This window comes from Botrytis fragariae, assembly GCF_013461495.1.
Source record: "Botrytis fragariae strain BVB16 chromosome Unknown tig00000054, whole genome shotgun sequence".
NCBI classification, from domain to species: domain Eukaryota; kingdom Fungi; phylum Ascomycota; class Leotiomycetes; order Helotiales; family Sclerotiniaceae; genus Botrytis; species Botrytis fragariae.
This window is the reverse complement of record NW_023500993.1, coordinates 2,010,621-2,031,870: the sequence shown is the minus strand read 5'-3', so window position 1 is coordinate 2,031,870 and position 21,250 is coordinate 2,010,621. Positions and strand designations below refer to the sequence as shown.

The 21,250-nt window shown below is 43.7% G+C and overlaps 8 protein-coding genes across 8 annotated transcripts; 4 read left to right on the top strand and 4 right to left on the bottom strand.

Moving 5' to 3' along the window:
* Positions 1–456: 456 nt before the first annotated feature.
* Positions 457–1,870, top strand: Bfra_005346 (uncharacterized protein; the record flags this gene model as incomplete). Its single annotated transcript, XM_037335730.1, has 2 exons — positions 457–482; positions 592–1,870. The coding sequence occupies 2 exons, from the start codon at positions 457–459 to the stop codon at positions 1,868–1,870; spliced, it is 1,305 nt and encodes a 434-aa protein (XP_037192825.1).
* Positions 1,871–2,076: 206 nt separating this feature from the next.
* Positions 2,077–3,697, bottom strand: Bfra_005345 (uncharacterized protein; the record flags this gene model as incomplete). The annotated part of the gene is made up of 4 exons (XM_037335729.1): positions 2,077–2,741; positions 2,864–3,058; positions 3,114–3,465; positions 3,611–3,697. 4 exons carry the CDS (start codon positions 3,695–3,697, stop codon positions 2,077–2,079), a joined length of 1,299 nt encoding a protein of 432 aa, XP_037192824.1.
* Positions 3,698–5,998: 2,301 nt separating this feature from the next.
* Bfra_005344 (uncharacterized protein) lies at positions 5,999–6,719 on the top strand (the record flags this gene model as incomplete). Its single annotated transcript, XM_037335728.1, has 2 exons — positions 5,999–6,011; positions 6,172–6,719. 2 exons carry the CDS (start codon positions 5,999–6,001, stop codon positions 6,717–6,719), a joined length of 561 nt encoding a protein of 186 aa, XP_037192823.1.
* A 1,139-nt stretch (positions 6,720–7,858) lies between these two features.
* On the top strand, positions 7,859–8,999 carry Bfra_005343 (putative mis12 domain-containing protein; the record flags this gene model as incomplete). The annotated part of the gene is made up of 2 exons (XM_037335727.1): positions 7,859–7,912; positions 7,983–8,999. The coding sequence occupies 2 exons, from the start codon at positions 7,859–7,861 to the stop codon at positions 8,997–8,999; spliced, it is 1,071 nt and encodes a 356-aa protein (XP_037192822.1).
* Positions 9,000–9,547: 548 nt separating this feature from the next.
* On the bottom strand, positions 9,548–12,045 carry Bfra_005342 (putative peptidase s41 family protein; the record flags this gene model as incomplete). Its single annotated transcript, XM_037335726.1, has 5 exons — positions 9,548–10,167; positions 10,218–10,380; positions 10,431–11,398; positions 11,455–11,853; positions 11,904–12,045. 5 exons carry the CDS (start codon positions 12,043–12,045, stop codon positions 9,548–9,550), a joined length of 2,292 nt encoding a protein of 763 aa, XP_037192821.1.
* A 2,816-nt stretch (positions 12,046–14,861) lies between these two features.
* Positions 14,862–15,251, bottom strand: Bfra_005341 (uncharacterized protein; the record flags this gene model as incomplete). The annotated part of the gene is made up of 2 exons (XM_037335725.1): positions 14,862–14,963; positions 15,114–15,251. 2 exons carry the CDS (start codon positions 15,249–15,251, stop codon positions 14,862–14,864), a joined length of 240 nt encoding a protein of 79 aa, XP_037192820.1.
* Positions 15,252–15,901: 650 nt separating this feature from the next.
* Bfra_005340 (uncharacterized protein) lies at positions 15,902–16,146 on the top strand (the record flags this gene model as incomplete). The annotated part of the gene is made up of 2 exons (XM_037335724.1): positions 15,902–16,057; positions 16,087–16,146. 2 exons carry the CDS (start codon positions 15,902–15,904, stop codon positions 16,144–16,146), a joined length of 216 nt encoding a protein of 71 aa, XP_037192819.1.
* Positions 16,147–20,174: 4,028 nt separating this feature from the next.
* On the bottom strand, positions 20,175–20,867 carry Bfra_005339 (putative dcp1-like decapping family protein; the record flags this gene model as incomplete). The annotated part of the gene is made up of 1 exon (XM_037335723.1): positions 20,175–20,867. One exon carries the CDS (start codon positions 20,865–20,867, stop codon positions 20,175–20,177), a length of 693 nt encoding a protein of 230 aa, XP_037192818.1.
* Between the last annotated feature and the right edge of the window lie 383 nt (positions 20,868–21,250).

Sequence of the window (21,250 nt, the reverse complement as noted above, 5' to 3'; positions counted from 1 at the left end):
ATCCGAGTCAAGCAGTGCAGTTCATCAATATTATTATAGGGCTAGGTATCTTTTGGATGGAATATTTGATGGAAGCTCCGGCGTATACGTCGGTTTCATGTCCCACCGCGCTTGGTACCTGATTCTAGAATGCCATTTTGAATCCCGAACAAATTCTCCCATGATGACTAGTGATGTTTGATCGATTTTCTTTGAACATCCCCACTGTTCTTGATGTTGGAAGGCAAGATCTTACAATATGATCTTAACCATCATGATTCCCTCCTTTGCTTCATCACTCAACTTCTTTTCCTTTCTCTTACCCACGCAGCAAAAGGCTTACGACCGTCGTATTAATCTGAAGCCAGCATAGCCTATTATACCACTGCGGATAGTTAAAGGCCTTTTACATGTTGAAACACCTCAGGAGCACTAGTGTACTCTAGCTTCTTCAAGCGCTCTTGAAATCCTACCTACATGAAACAAGACAGCTCTTTGCCTTAGTAAAACGTGCTGTCTGATCTTTCTCGAAGGTTCAGAAACCCCAGATCATTAAGAGTACTTCCCCATTCAATAATATTTCAGGAATGTACTTTTGCTGGACATCAGCAGTATCACCTACCTCCCTGCACATATAAATATCAATATATATATATCTATGGCTTCTACAATAGCGGGGGCTGGTGAGGGCGGAGCTCCGCAGTTACCAGTGATAGAAGCTGGACAGAATCAGAACGAAATCCCGCCAGTTGTCAGCGATGCTGAAAAGAAAGAAGAAGGGAGACCTTTAACACCAGGTTCGAGTGCGAACGGCACTTTGAATGGAGCAGTTGGAGGTCCGGAATACACAAATGAGGCACCTAGCATCAATGTCATTGATCCGCACAATAATACAATTGAAGAAATACCAGCATACCTTCCGGTCGAAACCGTAGACAATGGAAATGCCATCTTCAACGCCACACCAGCTCTCGCCTCAGATTCTGACAACGGAAGCAGCGCTCTCCCAGCACCTCCGCCTTATGAAAAACTGGCACAAAAAAATCCGAAACCAACAGATCACCTCTCCATCACCATCGGTCCGGCCGTCATCCTCCTATCCGATATTGTCTTCCCATGCATAATATACTACGTCTGGTTCGACATCCATCGCGCCCGCTGGGCCAAATCCTGCGAAGCATATCCCAAAAACGAATGTCCACTCGAAAAACCAGAATACGACAAAGACATTCTCGGCTACGCCATCATCTGTTTCGGATTCGGCGAACTCTACATCCTGATCGTGCGCGTCTTACGGCTTCTCAAGTATCGCGACCTCTGTGCTCCGCTGCTCTCGAGATCTAAATGGGAATTAGATGCCACGTCCTGGGTATATGGTGTCTCGATGCTGATGGCGCTCATCCCGTTTGTGGTAGGAAGCGAACTCGAGATTCCGGAGCTGTATCTCTATTCTCCGGGCTTCCTGATGAGTTTCCTCGGCATTGTCATGGTGATTTCACTTATCCCTTTTAAAATTCCTATCGGTATTAATTCTCACGCGCGGGGCTCCCCTATGCGTCCATTTATATACTATGCGGCGGAAGATTTCATCGCGGTGGACGGTCTGCAAGACCGAGAGTTTCGAGTGCGATATAATGCGCGATATGATTCTTCGCCGGGATTTCGAAGAATGTTTTTACATCTGACGCTGTGGTGGATTTTTGGCGTCATGGTTTATTTGGGTTGTTTGAGCGCGGTCATTTGGTCGCTGGAATTTCATTATGCGTTTGGGTTGTCGTTGGGGGTGCTGTTTGCTTATTTGGCCATTTGGGCGACGACGAGTTATTTTTGGGTCGATAGGGTAATGAAAAAGGAACGGAGAGCGTATGAGGAGAGGGTGGCGAAGTTTTGATGTATATATATAGGATCATGGGACTGAGGTTTAGATATTTGGATATAGGGGAATGCAGGTACCGGTACACAAAGGACCATTAGCGAATGAAACTCTCGAAAATTTGGAAATTCATAGACATCGTTATAATAGAAGATACAATTTTGGAACCTTTTCATCTTTTTTTTTGTGAAATTATTTACATGATTTTGATATATACATACATATTAACAAGTGACAGCATGAAATTCCGTCATGGGGATATGTTCTTTGCCTCCAATCGTACGGTATTCGGGTATCTCCTCTAGCGACTCTCCATGAGGATGATACTCGGGAATTTCCTCCAACGGCCTTCCGTGAGCATGGTACTCGGGGATTTCCTCCAATGGCCCTCCATGGGCATGATACTCCGGAATATCCTCCAACGATCCTCCATTAGCGTGATATTCACTACTCACCACCATCCTGTCCTTTTGATCCTCGGTCAATCCTATTTCCTCCTCCTCTAACCTCCTAGTAGAATTCGTCACGCGACTATTCTGATACGCGTTTACATCTTCCCCCGAGTCGGTTCTCCTCCTAAGTACAATCTTCCCGTTCTCATCCTGAGTTAAATGCATTCGATCAACATCAACTCTCTTCTGATCTTCTACATCATTTTCATCATCTTTTACATCGCATCCTTGCAAGATAAGAGTAAGAGTTCGTCGATTCGTACTCTTGCTTGATTTTCCCGGACCGTAACTTTTGCCGTCGGCGCCGGATCCCAGCTTTTTGGAGGCGAGAGAGGTGTGCATGTCGTTTACGAGGGGTCGCATTAGCGGAATGGATTGCACGATGATGGTGCCAGCGACCTCGGCGGAATACCAGACCATGGACAGTCCTTGACGCCCTGGTGATTTGTTAGATTGGGGATGATTTGGTTGGAGTATGGGAGGGGCGTTGAGGTTGTATGAATATAAGAGGGAAGGAACTTGAAAAGGAGTGTAAAGATGATGTTTCTTCAAAACTTACAAAAATAATAATCATTGTAGGCATCAACACTTGGATCTTCCATCCAAGCAGTTCTTACCGCTGAGATGATGGCGACCACAACCCCAAGACTCATCGTGATGCAAAGTGCGATCTTCTCTTTCAAAGATATTCTCAATTTCCATGTGACCATCCATGGGAATAGAGCCAGTACAAAGTCTGCCACAATATTGAAGACTAGATGGGAAACGTTAGTGATCGACAATCTTATCATATGGATTTTGGCACCCACTATTTCCCCCAACCTTGATGTTAGCTGCTGCTTGGTAATCAACACAGAAACCGGGCATCCTCCACCAGTTCTGATATCCGGATTTACCACAGTATTTGGACCAATCTACAAAGACTTTAAGGACGAGGAAGACGTTGAGGATGATGAGGGTGGCTACGCAAATAAATTTTTGCCAGTTGTTTGTCATCCTTAGAAGAGTCACTGCAAATGCGGATTTGCTCCATGTCTGGCCGGCGGTAGTGAGGCAGGATGATATGGATACGAGAATCAACATTCGATCATTCCAAGTCTTGACGACATATCCGGTCGCAAATTCGTAGGATATAAAGATGTCGGCCGTTAGGAGAACCACCTAGTATATGATGGTTAGCTGGACGAAGTTCGTGACTCGATGTATTTCGAAAAAGTGTATTCACCCAGGAAAGTATGAGTATATAATCGTCCCACCAGAGGCCTTGTCTCCTCAGCTTACACCAAAGTCGAAGAACAAGACATACAGTCGCACCGCCGAAAAGGGACCAGATGCCGGCATTGACCTCTCTCTCAGGGGATACAAAATGGTGAACTGCGCGCGAAGAACTCATAATAATTCTAGTGGAATTTTCATCGTCATCCAGAGCAAGAGGAAGAGATGAAAAGTGATGGGCAAGATCCCACGCGTTGGTCAGATCTAGAATATTGTACGAATTGCGTAAGGCTAAGTATTGGGGGACTGCGCGAGGTAGATACAAGTTTTCTAGAAATAAAACAATGGGAACGAAGGGCACGGTTCCATATCAACCCGGAGAATTTTTCGATCAATGGATACGAAAATACCAGGACCTAGGCACACCTTTGTAGATAGCTCTGGGGGAAAAGCAAGAAAGACGAAGCTTGCCATGTGCAAAAGCAATGGCTTTTTCCTGATATCCATCCAATTGGGTTTCTCTAAGCTAAGTAGATGAAACTGTGATCCTTATTGCAGGCCAAAAAACGGAACTGTCCGCGCATTCATGATCTCAGATGGCGTTCTCCTGTTGAGTCTGTTCTCCTCTTTCTTCTTCTCTCCCCCCTTCTCTCTGGAGCGGATATCAGGTACCAAAGTTAGATCTAGACTAAAGTTTTTTATACACCCTGCTAGAACTTGCAAGGTACCGATATGAGAAACGTGTCTTATGGGCCAAGCAGCTCGCTTGAATAGATTGGAGCCCCTCATCACTTTACCACATTTAGAAGTACAATCATAATGAGTTCGCAAGGTCTAGTCGGATGTTAATTAAATTACACCATCCGAGTACGTACAATGAACGAATCAGACAAGACAAGCGGCCATCGAAACACACAATAGTGGAATTATGCGTGTGAACATAGTGCAGAGTGAGAGAAGAAAAGATTATATAGCAACAAGCTTTCCTTTTCTTCCTGTAAATGGATTTCACAACATGGTTATTCCTTTTTGTGATGAAGAAAAAGGTGTCGTGATTACGAAATAAGGTTCTGGTGATTCTCGTTTCGGAAAACTGGGTGTTGTAGGCTGAGTAGCACCGGCAGTATTAGCAACTAATCGTAGCTAATCGCCACTAATTGTAGACTAATTCTTACAAGTTCAACTTGGTAATGGTGACCAAGACTTTTATCACACCATCATTCATTTTATATTTTCATGCCGGTTCTTGGAGGAGTTCGAACGAAGGAGCTACTGTGGAAGAGCAATGCCGTGTCACACGAAAGAGCTTGTCCCGATGACATGGAAACATGGTAAAAGTTTAATTGGCGGAAAACCCCTACGTCTCGGGCCGTCGAAGGATTTGGTGATATCTCCGAAAGTACCTTGAGTAACAAATTTCCAGTTTCAAGCTTTGCCGTCAGCTTTCAAGATTCTGACAGGTACACGGGCTTTGGGGGCGTAAGGGAATGCAAACGCAGGTATATAGTCCGACACCCCCGATGCGTTCGGAATTACGAGCAGAAAAAAATCCCTGATGTGTCTAAAATTGAATTGCCTAGGTACGTACTTCTGAACAATAACAATATACTCGAATTATGAAGTCATGCCACTGTCAATAGTGTTAACGCCACAATCTCGCATTGTGACATTCTCTCAAGGCATTATCCGGCGGGGGACTCTCGGACCTCGATTAATCCGCTAGAGAGGATAGTTTGACTGTCACTCACTCCATTTTTGGGTTATGGGTAAAAACCTAAATCGATTAAAAACCTCCCTCTTACACATCATATCATTTATTTTTCAAACTTCAATCTATGCAGTAGATTCGTGAACGATGACTATCATACCAATGTGAGATCTATGGTGACTATCCAAATCATCGGGCAAACTTCTCGTTGTCAGATACTTGCCCATTGATTCGACACCAAAGTTCAGGAAATTAGTCCAATCTCCTAGAAATAAGATGGTGTCGTCTATGACATTATCGTCGTACGGTCTTGGAAATTATACTCACCGTCATCTATAATCTAATCAATCTTGGTCCCCTTTTTTGAGTTTTGTAGATTGTACACTCGGAAAACCTATCCGCACAAGACAGTGTCTTGGACAAAATTAGACAAACAGTCGCATATATAGATAACGAAGGCGCAGCATTACAAATGCAGAACCAGCTGACTTGGATATGGCTTAACAATACCCATTTTGCTAAATAAGCTTTCGCTGTCACTATCGGAGTGGTTTGTTGTCAGGTGCCTTCGGAGTTGAGCAACCATCCGGCCGCAAAAAGGTCGACCGGGTCGGAAGAGCTGTCATCAAGTTGGATATGCTCTTGCAATTAGTATCATTACAGCAATTTTAGATGTTGTTGGTTGCTATATTCATAGAAACTTGGTCGTCTTATTACAGCTCTTCTCTGTAACAGCTGTTATCATGGCTGCCAACAATCGTATCTATAATTATGGAAAATATACGTATGAGCTCCCAAAACTGTGGCTCGATTGCTCTTGATGCCAGTTGTTACTCTATGAAAAGTATACAAAACGATGTGAGTTCATAGTCTCTAAGCCAGACTTCTTTTTTTCTTTCGACTCCCTACAGTATACTCCTTGAATCAGCATCACACTTTTACAGCACGATCACCTGATCACCCACCGCCCCTATCTTCCAAAATGTACCGCTTCTTTCAAGTCGCTACTTTCCTCCTCGCATTACTCCTTGCAACCACGCATGGGAGAAACATCCCAAACAGTCTCAATAACGATGTGTTGAAGCTTAACTCTGACTCGCCCACAGCTTTCACTACCACTGGTTCCATCGAACGTAGAGATTGGACTTTCAAGATATGGGGGACTGGCTGTAGTGAGTATTCCAGCACTGCAAGCATCGAACCTCGAGCTTTATATGTGTCGGAAACTCCCTCATTCGCGGATGGATTTCCCACCACCACAATCACGGACGCAATGGCTACCCCATTGGTAGCTCGTGACGAAACTGTGACAGAGGGCAGTGATGTCTTGTACATTCCCAATCCACGTACCGTTGGCTTGGTTGTTGTAGCTACCATGAGTGTTGGTGCCGGCTCATCACCAACCAATAATCCAGATTCAAAGGGCCATGGGAAAGTTTACCCTAAGTATTGTGGGGATTCTACTATCTTTGCGCATTTGGGTTTATGCTGAGCAGATCAACCCGGGATATTTTTACACGATCGTTATGTTTTATGGTTTTGATTATGGTTATGGCTTGGGGTTTATCAAGCTCGGACTTGATGATCGTTTGGCGCCTGGATACCACACATTTTGATCAATGGTTTGAATGTCTCTCCTTCCCCTTCTCTTGAAGATCTATCTGTTTGCGCCTTGAGTATTAGTACCGCATGTCTCTAAGTCTTGGGGCATGTACTTTTTGTTGTTGTCGTCATTTTACGTTTGAAACATTGCTCCTCGTTCACTTGGATATCCATTCCCTTTAAACTTTTTTTCATAGTTAGCAATCACAATCTGGCGACATTGACTATGACCTTGCCGTCAGCCAAAATCCGCGATCCTAATGATTGTATAGTATCAATATGACTTTTTGCCCTTCTAATTTTCAACTCGATTGCTCACATTCACACGCACGCGAAAACTCCTCTCATTTGATTTACTCCCCTCGCTCAAACAGGGCTATTGCACATCTGTGAAGGAAACTTACAGATAGAAAATCTCACTACAAGTAGACTACTTACATATTCACCATCTTCAAAAGTACAATTTTGTTGGGTTTCCGGGAAGAATAGAATATGAATAATAAGTTCGTAACTTCAGAAAAAATACACTTCACATCTCTCATCATATGTAACCTCTCTTGGGATTCTTTGGGACACAGCAAGTAGATAGGTAAGCAGTTCAGACATATAGTTCTTCGCCGATATAGAACCTAATTATTGCCCCCCTCTCTCCAAAAAAGAAATATTGAATACGTAGTCATAATTGAGTTTTATCATTAGCTATACCAAGGTTTCGCCAAATTTAAGGCGTCACCGGGGAGTCGCACTTGAGTTCACCGGGAGCGCAAACAATGTACCAGACTCGAAATCGCGCTAAAATATATCCCTGCCAAACGCGTCCCCCGCAATTCTCTGTCAACATCTTCAACTTCAATTCTACAAGGTTTTCCCACGCAGTAGAATTAATCTTCTCTACTTGTGGTATTACTTAGTTAATTATCTGTACTGTTTGTCTTGGGATTCTCTAACATTTCCCGCTGCTTATTTGAATATCCGAACTAGCCATTGTTGTCTTTTCCTCACCGGCGCAAACTAATATTTACCACAACTATGAGTGCCGCAGACACTGCTCTCCTCACGGAGCATTTGACATATAGACCAATTGTAAGTACTGAGACTTGATCATACCGATACTGCGCAAATTCAATATTGCCTGTCTCTAACAACCTCGCAGGCCGTCATCGACGACATAATAAACAGTATCAATCTCCTCGCCTTCCGGGCCATCGATGCGCTCGAAAAAGGTCTTTTCGCCGCTCCTCCCTCTTCAATTGGCTTTACTCCCACTTCCACCCTCTCCGCCGAAGAAGTCGCAACGCAATGTCAACACGAAATCGAAAACGGAGTCTACAAGTTGGAAACATTGCTCAATGCGAAGATTGATAAGAATTTCGATAAGATGGAGATTTATTTGCTAAGAAACGTTTTTGCTGTGCCGCCGGATGTCAGGGATTGGATTCGCTTGAGCCATTATGAAGGATTGGATTTCAGGAGTGTGGAGGAAAATGGTACGGGAGCGGATGGAGTGCCCACGTCGGAAACGGTTACGTTGCAGAGGAAAAGGTTGAGGGAGACGATGAAACTGAATGCGGTATTGAGGGCAGAGAAGGAGAGAAATGAAAGAACTATTGCGGCGTTGAAAGGCATCATATCGCCAAGTCAAAGCTCGGCTAAGAAAACTGTCAAGGCTGAGGATGGCACGGAGATGGAAGTTGATGTTGAGGATGATGAACGACCCTCATTAGCATTCTTGCAGAAGAAGGGTAATTTGACGAAAGATGGGAAACATCCTATTGCGACTACGACCGAATTTGCCTTGGCGCAATTGCCTGCGCTCAAACAGTTACTGGACAATCTAGGACCAAGGTTGAAAGAATTATCTGAGGGCGATGGTATGGCTGGAATGGTGGGAGAACAAGAAAAGAGTTGGAGAAGAGAAAGATTGGAATTCATTGAAAAGGAAACGAGACGACATCTTGAAAACGTACGAGGTTTGGAGTTAGGTTCGCAAGGTGAAGTGAGAGATGGAGAATGGCAGGGTGAGGGGAGGAAACTCGGAAACGGAGAAGTAGAAGATTTAGAAAGAGTCGTAGGGATGTTTGAGAGTCATGCTGCGCCACCAGAAAACGGAGACGGAGATGGAGATGGAGAGGGAGAGGAAGGTGGGGATGCGATGGATGAGGGAACGTAAATTCGATATTCAAGGCACAATTAGTGAGGTTGATATTGGCGTTTTAAGGATATACCCGAGGGTGGGCTGATTAATTGGCGATTCAAAAGCGCGGATGGACATGCCATTTTATACATGTGTAGCTATGAAATAGTCTAGCTTGAAACTTGAAATTGAATAAATAAGAGAAGGATTTAGCTCCTATCTGGGAAACATTTCAGCGATATACTCTACAAATATGTCAATCCTCGCTGCTGAGTTGAATATATTGCATTGCAGAACGCTTCACTCCAGCATTATTATCCGAGACAAGGGAAACACAAGTTCAACAAACATCATGGAAAAAGTAGGCTTGATTAACTTATATTATAAAGCCACACCACTACGCGTGATGCTATTACTCCCCACGCCTTCGCTGAACACACATCCGATGTAATATTATCAATCAACCGCCCTCTATCCATGGACAATCTTCCCAAAACGCCTCGCATATGCATTTACCAACACCCATAACGCAGACCAACGTGTTCCCATTTCAAAAATCCCAATTCCATACACTCCCCCAAGAATCACAGCAATCCATTCCAAATCGCTCCCACAAAAGCTTTCTGCGCACTCTCTTCTCGGTTTCCACTCTCGCTCGCCCAACTCTTGACTCCCTTCCCAATAGGCACCAAGCCCGGTTGAGCTGGCAATTCAATATTCGGTAATGCGGCGTCGCTAAATGGTACGGTGTCGTAGGCGCCGGAGGGTATGGTATCGTCGTCAGTAATCGTGCTACCGGAAACACAAGGCTGGCCTCCCCATACTACCGATTGAACTCTCATCCATAAGCCGGTGATATCATATATATCATTCTTGGTATAGAATAAACGACAATTAGCAGCTTCATATTGGAATTGTAGGGGTGTGAATGTTTCGTCGTCGTCGTGCATGTTATTTCGAAGGTTGAAACGGCCGCCGGACATCAGACTTGATGTAGATCCGAGGGATACGTTGGCTTTGATGTTAGGGATATATTCGGGAGCTGGGTAGTCGGGCAATTCGAGTCCTTTTTGAAGATAGGCTGCTTGTGCGTCTGGTAGAGCTTCGAGTTGAGATGCGATGCCATTGTAGGTCAGTACTTGGGCGCCTTTAGACCCGCATACTCCTTGTTGAGGACCTGGTTGTGGGCGACCTCCAACGGCAACTATAGAAATGTTAGTGGAAAGAACAAAAGCAAGTTGATGACTAACGTACCACTTCGCACGCCACCTTGAGCTTTCATCATCTCGGCGAAGAGAGCACACGTGGAGCCGCAACCGCCATCCATAAGCATCACAATGTTTGAGGCATTGAATACCGCTGGGGGAGGGTTGCTCTCGTCTAGGTAGCCTGTGATATTGATGCCTCCTGCTTGGGACTATGGAAGTAGTTAGCATGAATTTAGTTACGGTTGAGGAAACGACCTACCATCGTAACCTGATCCGAAAGGTTGTAACGAAGTTCCGCAGTGAAGTTGTCACCATAGATCGGCGTGTTAGGGGCTTCCTGATTCCAACTTTGAAATGGTTGTCCATTACCATCAAGTTCTGATTGTGTCTGAAAAAGGTAATCATGACTGGTATCGTAAGTTCCGGCACCAGTGAATATGGTACCCATATAATTTACCAGTGGGGTGGCTCGGTATCGTGATGCTCCAAATGGAACTAAAGATGGAAAAATCTGTTTGAAAGCATCGTATCCGCTGAACAGATAACCGCCTCCATTTGCTTGTACGTCTACGATCAAGTACTTCATTTGGGCCTTCTGACATTCAGCTAAGAACTCACTAATCACTCTTTGTTGTTCGACTGCTGCTTTGCCATCCTTTTGATAAGGGTCGTTGAACCCCTGCATTACTAAAATTGCAGTCAAGGTATCTTCGAAAAAGTAACCGCTCGTATAGCCGTCCGGATGCATGACTATTGGTTGTGGATAGCCGGTAAGTGATGTAATTGATCTTGCTGCTGTCTTAGTTTTGGTGCTCTGTCGGCTGTCTGAGGCTGAGGAACTCGAAGATGATGATTCTGATTCCGGTAGATCTACAGCGTTGAATAGATCTTGTCCCGATGATATGGATGTAAAATTGAGGCTTGTTGATGCATAAATTTCGGCGCTTGTGCTGGTTCCATTGGCGAAAGTGTATTGAATAACATCGGCCGAAAATCCATAAATATATGCTCCAGACGTAAACATTCCAGTGCTTCCAGAAAAGGCTAGATTCGGCAACGAATAAAACATTTGGTTGTAGTTGGCATCGTTATCTTGATAAACACTTGTGCTCTGACTGAGAAATTCAAGATATAAAGTGGCATTCAGGTCATTGACTTTTACCAGTGGTGATGCTGTCCAATTACCTGTTTTGGATAGTGTCATGTTATTCTGCTTATCAAGATCATCTATGCAAGGTTAGCTCTTAGACAATGATCAACCAAGTTGAGAAACCTGTACGCACATTTGAAATATATTTCTGGCATTGCTAAGCCGTCGGATGATATTGATACCAATGGACCATCTGCAGTAGAAAAGGAGAAGACGCTCATAAGGGGAAGAGGTAAGTTGACGTGGAAATCATGAGGCAATATGTTTCCCAGAGCATAAAGATCCTTTTCAAACTCCCATTGGTTTGTATAATACCCTGAATTGACATTTTCTTTAATCTCAGCTAGGCCCCCTAGCATATCAACGCCAGGTAACGGGTAGCCTGATGGAGGATCTTTGAGATAGGCGAGAGTACTCTGGAACTGCCAGAATGGCTCTATATAATCAACAAAATCTGATGAGCGCTGTACATCCAGGGGTACGGATTGAAGGCATTGAAGAGCAATGGAAGCGTTGAATCTTTGGGTGTTTGCTAGGTGATCAAATTAGTCACCACTTGTAAGTATACGAAATTTGTTTTACCTGTTGGATGACCATGATTGTGTGACTCGATGACATTCGAAACTGCTCCACAGCCATCTACTGTCGTTGCTGCTACTGAGCTTAGCAAGATACTCGTTGACACCAAGGCCAACAGCCTTAGTCTAAGATTTTTCGAAAACATTTCAGACAAATTTAGATTGATTTTGTATAGAAACAAGGCGGAGAAGAAAAGAGAAATGGGGACAAGACAAATAAAGGGTATGGCTCACGAAAACAATTATAAGCAGTGCTTATTGTCTTCGTCTTCCTATTCTTTTTTGAAACTACAAATCCTAAACGGAGTTGAAATATGCTGGACTGATTAGGTAACGTGCTTCCTTTAGGTGGCACAGTAATGAAGCGAAATGAGTATATTGCTTTATTTGGAGCGGTGGCTTACAACCTTATTGATCCGACCAGAAAAAGCCTATATAAAAGGAAAACAATCAATTTGAGTAGTGCCAGCTCATTGAGGCGTATGGTATATAACAATGCAACTGTGCCATCAGCACACGCGTTGCCCCCATTAAATAGAGAAGTGAATACGATTTACCAATCAAACTCTGAATCCTCACTGTTGGAAATGACGATTCAGTGAATCTCACCTTGGTAAAATAATACAACTCGCAAGACTAGTTGAGGGCTATGTAGCAGAAATAATATCTCCCTATCGATGACTAGTGAATCAAAAGGTCTGGAATTGGGTATTGATACGCGACTTCGACTGCGCAGTACTTACGCGCAGATTGATATACCATTTGTTCCGACACCTTGATTGTGAGAAGATGCTACAAATAAATGTCCAAACATGTTTTCATTCATGAAGCCATTATCTCAGAACAGTTTCCGTTGGAAGAACATGATTTGCTATCAACCACGTCGCTGCATGGCATATTTCCTCCAACAGCTGCTTCTTCAACATACTGCTATGCAAATCGAGATGAAGGGTTTTGATGACATGATGCGAAACAATATTCGTGGGTTCAGATGACCAGATAATACCTAGATAGATACTCATAGACAGTTATAAACTTTTCGAAAAGATGAGATGGCAGTCAAGTGTAGATAGGCGTTGCACGTGTAGAACTGAGACGAGCCATATATCACGTGATCTGGTACATATGAGGTAACCCTGGCTTGCTTACTTAGGTAACTCTAACTTTCATTTGTAGAAGAGTCTCGAGGATGTCACCTTCCCTATTAGAACAATCTGAAGCTCACCGACATTCGATACAACAGACAGAGGGAGTCCCTCACGCGGCGCATTGGAAAATGGCTTAAAATTGGACAATATGGCTGTAAATCATCAATTTATCGCTGATGCGATTTGCCTTGCCTTGAGAGAATGATTTCAACATATCACCCCGCCGGTTCACCTACTTGACATCTCCGTTATCCGGGGTAGCACAACCACTTTTCATGTAGACCAAAGCTACACGAATACGACTTCCCTCCAGGCAGTCGGCTCCCTCTGAATTTTCCATGTGGCAGGGCTGACCAGAGTTTCTCATAATGCTATTCTATCCCAGTATAGGTTGAGAGCACGAGGAAAGTGGCCCAAGTCAAGTGGACTCGAATTATCATTCTTTCTACTTCCTCAAATCCTCCATCAGGTTATCCGATTCCGTCGGAAACGTCTAGATCCTATGCTACTTAAGCTTATTCGAGCTGTCACTCTGATGCATGCTTGCATGATCGGCAACGAAACGTTCGGGTCCCAATTAGACTTGGTACATTTATATGACAAAATAAGGCTGAGAACTATTTCTATAAGATTTCAATTCAACATATGTAAATCTCAATCGAATCAATATTGGAGTAACTATTTGGCCGCGCTAGATATGTCACACTCATTATTGGTAAAGCTGATGTAACACCCCTGAAGTTGCATGAGTCTCTGCAGAGGTGAAGTCGTATTACATCTACACCACCTCTTGTGCATGATCGCTACTCACGGTTACGCTCACGCTTTCTTCATTTACCAGCGCCAAGTCACCGCCTTTACAGAAAGATACTGCAATTCGTGGGTTTTGAAAGATCCCTCCGGTATAACCTGATTCTGATATCCATGGAGTCTAAGCCTCAATGATAGGTACATGGGAAACATACTAGGTCGTATGCTCATCCTGTGAGACTTCTTCATCAGTACGTTGAAGAGCACTAAAAATGCGGACTCGAGTCTTCGGTGCGTACCGGTAGCTTATACAATGCAGTGCAGGCTCTCTGTGGAAAAGAGTAACGCCGTATGCAAACTATCACCTCTCAGGAGTCATTACCGGTTCCAGCTATATGTTGACCAAACAAATCAAGTTCGGAAAAGCAGTCCCTGCATGCATTGTGACGGCCATTCCGAGCACAAGAATTGGAGGCGATTGAAACAGGCAATGATAAACACTATGTCAAGAGAACAGCAGGCAAGTGGAACAATTTGCTGACCGCATATTTCAGGCATCATATTACGTTTGAAGAATACCTTCAATAGTAAAGTCCGATTAAGAACCAACAGAAGGGCCGAAAGTGTAATGTATACCAAGTACACGAACTCTGCAGCCTTACCATAGGGCTGCAGCTGTGCATCTACACCAGGAACTCCAAAACACATGACCATAATTCCATGCGGTGCGATGCAATGCATAGATCGAGCTCGTTCCAATGGGAAGCTTTGTATTGAACGTCTACAAAGTCATTACTGTGCCTGACCTGAATGGCAAGAGACTCAGCCCCTAAAGCCATGCTGCTCTTCCCGAAATGGGTCAACGGTTTTGTGTTATTCTCAACAGATTACCGCTACTCCTCAGGTTCATCGTAATTCGTTGGAACTACCTCCATTGTTGGGTATCGTACCTCGGCTCTCTATCATGAAGCCTGGAATAGACCTAACTACTTGTGTAGATTTAACACTCGTATATCGTAAGAGTCACGTCTATAATGGTAGAAGTCATCATAGTCATGGCAGCCTTAGTCTTCAGCTACAATAATGAGGCGAAGACTTGAAGGATCATTGCTCTTCAAGGCACCCTTCTCTCTTGCTAAATTTATATTGACCGATGCAGAATGATGCTATATAAGATGTCAATGATCGACGAAATTCATCTCCTCTCCAGCTTGCAGATCTTATACCCTTTCCCCTTTTCAGACTATACCTCTCGATAATCCCGACAACTCAACCAATATCGCCAGTGTACCTCATAAATTCTTCATCTGCCCCACCTCAACGTTGCGATTATCGTTAAACCACACAAATCTAAGATCATGTGCTACGTCCTCGTCGAACGTTATTCTGTTTGCAGATGTATATACTACACCCACGCGATCGATATGTGTCCCGCGTACGGAACACCGGGTCATTATGTTGAAGAAAGAACAATACTCGTCGGATACACCTGCAATTTGCATTCATCATCTTACTAGCATGAAAGTTCTGACCTGATTCTCGCGGTTACTGTTGTAGTGTTGTGTCGCGGATTTGAATTTCGGAAAAACACTCGGTCGAGGTTTTACAGATTTTGATATATGCCTCGAAATGTGCAACATGTTATCAGTTATTGGATTATGAACTTGTTTGGTGCATTATCTTGTTTTGGAAATGGAAGTTCGAAGGCTCGAGGTTCTGGGTATGGGATTTCTTCTTGAATTGGCATGGGTTTGGCATTGGGATTTTGCATGAGGTATGATCTAGATCATTGTATCATCGACGTTGCTGGTCAACGCACTGGGAGTTAAAGAATTGGTATTTACTATGTTGGTTGAGCGATACATTATGTCAAGGTTGTTTTTCGAGTTTAGATTTTTACATTACCATTGCGAACTGGCTGGGCACTTTTTGACGGCGACAAGGATACCGGACTGATGGATTGGGATATGACTGGGGTTTATACTTTTACAAAAGCAATTTAGATTTGCGACGCTGTTTACACCTTTTATCGTGCATTTCCTATAAGATACGTCGCCAATTCCTTCAGTTTCCACCAGAAAGAAAATACAAGCAACCATACAAGATGTCTATTCAAATTCCATCTAGAGCTCACCCAATAAGAACAATCAGGATACCAAACCCCACTCGAAAACTCCCAAATCACATTTCTCCTTGTCTGAAAACCGTTGAATCGAGTCGAGCAACCATTCTAGAAGCTTCCAGACAGTTCCCATCCGACGTATGAATCGGATCACATCAGCCTTGCAGTCGCCATCAGAAACAACCGTAACAAGCATACCTTCCAATCCCAAAGCATGCATTCTCTAGGGTCGAAAGTAGATGATTGGAAGCTGAGTCAGGATACCTGCTTGCTGACGTAGAATGATGACCCCGCTACTTTATCTGATTCGCAGATATGTTTTGGGACATTGGGCTTGAGACCAATGAAATCCGAGAACGGGAAGATTACTGGAAATAGAATGTTTGTGTTATCCCAAAGGAGGATGGTACTAGGAAATGCACGGAAATGGAAGATTGGGGCTGAGTTGGAAAACTTGTGGATATCGGTTTCTTGTATGTGATTTGTTGTGCGGTGGATTGATAACCGTGGGGGGAGTGGGATGGAATGGGATTGTTGTTTATCTGCCGCAGTGGATGGAGATACGTGGAAATCTCGTGTTTGACTGTGGCGCAGATGGGACAGTGAGAGAATATGGATGAGTTGATGAGTAAGGTTGTTGGATGGGTATCTTTAGGGTTGTAACTTGTGGGTGGCGTAGTGGGTATGTAGAAGAGAATGAGGATGAGAGTACGAAGCGAGAGTGCCCCTTTTAATGTGGTTTGGTGACTTGTGGAGACTCGAGAGAATAATTCTGATGGGGTGGTTTGGTTTGGTTTAGGAGATGAATTTTGTGGGACTTTATGGAGATATTTCTTGTTATCTTATATTGATATTATCAGTTCTGTCACTGTCGTGGATGTTGCGTGGACTTTTCAGACACTTGATGAATTTATTTACATTCAATCGCTAGATAACCACTCTCCATTGTTAAAAGAAGATAAAGATATAACAACTAGGACAAATATCAATACGTCTGCACTAACATGTTCAACTCCACACCAGACAATCGCACCATATAATTACGACTCTCTAGATGCTGCTTTGCTCATCACAACACCATCTAATCTCAAAGCTATAATGACTTAACAATCCCATGTATGCAAGATGCTTACCCTGCATGTAGACATGCAGCCCTACTCGGGCCCGAAGTAATAAGATTCCACATTTTGAGATGTGTATGTGGCTACCTATCTACATGCGCATATAATACGATGTATTTAATATATGAACAGCTAATAAAGAAAAGAATAAAACAAACAAACAAACTTACACTGACCTACATTCTCTCCTAAGAAAACTATAAACCCGGCATGATAACAAAACTTCACCGCCATCTTGCAAATCAAAGGGAAACTGCTTCTCCTCGCGTACTACAGTAAACCAACGATATGACAATATCCCACGCGGAATCACCACTCTAACAATCTTCATTCTTCAAATATCAAAAAGCCTCAAAAACTCCTCAAAAACGCAACAGATACATCAATCACGTATTGTTGTCGATAATCCCAACTCTCAATCCCTTCTATCAGAAACATCAACGCTTACCTGACTTGCAGATAGCCATGTTACGTCATGTCATGTCATCGTGCGATTGAATCTCACTTGCAGATGAGCACCGCAAATATCAGAGCCAGTAATATAAACGCCCTCGTTCCTCGGTGCTGGATATGTAGGAAGGTTGTTATGTCGTATGTTTATGCGTTGGAATTTGAGAGTTGAGTGTGGATTTTCCGGGTGTATCTTTTAAAGACGGGGATTTGTAGGTGATATGAGGTTGCTGAGTGGATGGTGGGGAATTAGAAAACTGGATGTGATTGTTTAATGGATGATTGAGGACCTAGTAATTACTTAATCTTGATATTGTTATTGTTATTGACATTAATCCATACTCAATTTCGAAGTTCTCAACGAAGAAATTCTCGGAATAATTGAAGACGGCCTATACTTAACATCCCCTGATCTAAGCGACGCTTTCGGAATGTTGCCAGCCACACCCAGACATTTTTCCTACTTGGATAGAACAGGTAAGACACGATAGATTAATTGTTCCTCGAAGTATATTTTCCTTGTTTTCAGATTCGGATAGTATCCATTTGCATCGATTCCCTAAATTTCGAGAGGATTATGACGAGAACGATGATTTGTGGCTGCAAACCATCAGAAATTATCATTACTCGCGAAAAAAACTCAAAACAACTTTGGAAACTGAAATATGAATTCAATGAGATATTCTCCTCTACTCAATTCTCCAAACATGACTTTATATTTGCAAAACCAAACTACCGCACAAATAATTCCGGATGGCGAGACAAACAGCAACAACCATAGCACCCCCTACAGCTCCACCTCCCTCATCCAAATACACCCACTCCTCAAGCTCGCCACCCCCCCTCACTCCCGCTTTCCACTCAAAGCTCCCCAACCACAACCCGTACACCTCCCCCCCTCACCCCAACGCGCAAAAATAATCCTCGGATTCTCCGGCATCGGCAAAACACACCTCGCCGCGCACGCGAATCGAGAATTCGAATGGTTGCACGTAATCGACTATTCACTTGAGCGACACCACCTCGATTTCAGCTGCGACTATCAAACCGAATATCTAGAGACGATCGCTGCTGCGGTATCGCAGCCGGGGGTTTTGTTACTGGGGGGACCGCGATGGGTGGGAGAGTTTTTGATGAGGAATAAGTGGGCGTTTAGTAGTGTGTTTCCAAGATTGGAGTGTAGGGAGGAGTATGCGGTGAGGTGGGACCAGATGGGGGAGGAGGAGGGGTTGGTTACGCATCGGTTGGTGGGTTGGGAGGATGCGGTGGGGGATATGTGGTGGGGGAGGGGAGGTGTAATCATTTTGAATTATGTGCGGGGGTTTATTTAGAGGATATTTTTATGGATGTTTTGACGGTGGCGGATCATGTAGAGGGTTTGGGGGGCGGGGAGAATGAGGATAAGGATGAGGGTGAGGAGCTGGGAGAGGTGTGGTATGATGCGCATGAGGCATGTGAATCGCCATCCTCTTCTGCGAGACGGAAAAGATCACGTACTGAGAATGATGCAATACGAAAAACCATCCAAAGTCTCAAGTCTCGTCAGTCTTCTCGAATTCGATCTTTCCTCAACTACACTTTTCTGATACTTCAGTTTATTTTTCTTTGTATCCTAGCCACGCTCATCCTACTAGCATACAAAGAATGGGATCTTTGGCAATCGAGAAACAAACCAAACCTCCCTACCATTGGGGAGTTTTCCGGTCTGAGTGGTCTGAGTAGGATGCACAATATGTTTAATCACTGGCTTCTTCCAGATTGTATATCGGCCATTTTGCCAAACTCACGAAAAACGTGGCTGGACACATCTGACTTTCGGAAAGAACTGGTGATGTTGGTTCAGAAGTGGTTAGACTTGGAAGAATCTTTGTTGGGTCCTTGATAGGGACGTTGTGGGCTGTATATAGGTACCAGCGAAATGTATATGTATTTGCGAGGAGACAGTTTTGGTAAGGCAATACTATATAGTGTTGCGCATCAAGTACTCCTTGACCGTGGCTGCTCAGAACAAAGTGAATAAATATCGATCTAGCAATAATCACAGTCTACATATATAGATGCTCTCTTTGCAAGATTTACATGAATTTGCAAATATCATCCTCGAGCGATATGGTCGAGCATTGCTGTGTAAACAAGCTTGACATTGTGTTTGATTTATACGGCAGATTTGATGACTCAATGTGTGGCAAACCCGGTGGATGGATGTCGCTCGTCATTTTCGAAGGCTGCTAAAACATCACGTTTGTACTAACGACAGAAATAGAATTTCGCTGAAATGTTCTTGCAAAGAGACAAGATTGGAAAAACACACAAATGGTGAAATGCCATTGGCCTCTTCATAAGCCTGTGTTATATTGATGGTTTACTACAGACATTTGTAGAATCCTTCGCATGAACGATTTTCCTTAGACCTTTGGATCTTATTTTGGTTACCATCTTGCTATAACTCTTCCTAATGCCCACCTTTGCTGTTCTTCTCATTTTACCACGGCTCGACAGCAACGATCATTTTTGGTACCAGCCGTGGAACAACACATGATGTAAAACTCAATGATCTCTCAGAGATCGTTCGGAGCTATGAATGTGGTATGAATAGGCGAAAGATCGTGGTGTTTCCCCATTTAGTACCAGGTTTTGAACGTAGCGAATAATATTTTTTCTGATAGCTATCTTGTTGAGATTGTTCAACGAGCACCAAATAAATCTGTTATGCTCAATCTCCTACCTCCCTGAGCTTCTACTTGGCTGGTTGGAATTTGGGTCTGAGGTCCTTGGGATTCTGTATTTCCATGGTTCTCTACCATACTCTCCATCGTTTGCACGTCAAGCATGGTAGCTTGTGTCTTCTTCCAATTCTTGAGAATTTCCGATTGGTTCGCGACTCTCGTACCCGTCTCATCATCATGAATGTATATACCATAAGCCTTCGCAACAGGAGTACCTCCGACCGTCTCCGACTTTTCAACCGTCCAATATAAATACTCCCCATTAATCTCAACATTGTTCATTTCGCTGAAATCGTGAATGATATTATTAAGGCCCTTGCGATTGAGGACCACAATGCAGTGGTCTTCAGCACCGGTTGTGGGTGAGGGTAAAAGCTCGCAGACGAACAATGTACCTTCGATAGGAAGTTTCTCCCAAGTTTTTGACTCTAGAGAAAACATATACATAGTGGCAGATGCCGCAAGTGAAGTAATCTTTTGGATGGATGGATGATAGCGCCGGAGGACGGATAGATTGAGTTCTTCGTTGGTACGAGTAGGAGGTGCGGGGCCTAGTATTGGTGTCTCGGTATCATAGTCGGAAGCTTGAACTTGGCTTAACTGAGAGGGTCCTGGATGGTTTTGACGCTGACGAGGCTTTCGAGGCGTCATTTTGACGGCTTTGATTTATGCGAGGATAGAAGACTTGAGATGTGGTAGATTATAGGTCAAGGATATAGCTATCCTATGTAAGTCTACCGTTTGCTGGTAGATAAGTGGTTGATGTCGTGGATTTGTTGCTGCGCAAGTGGTGAGATGAAGTTGCAAGACAGTTAGATGGATAGATGGATAAGTTGCTCTAACCGGTATGGAACACTGAATACGGTTTCGAATCGGCGCTCGTAATGCAAAGAATGGCCGTATTGTGAATGACGTTTGATGTGTTATGGGACGGGAAGATGTTGGTCTGTATTGTCATAAAGGAAGAAGGATTTCAGCCTCGCGGTAATAGATGGGGAAATGTGAAATGTGAAATGTGAAATGGACCCCCCTAC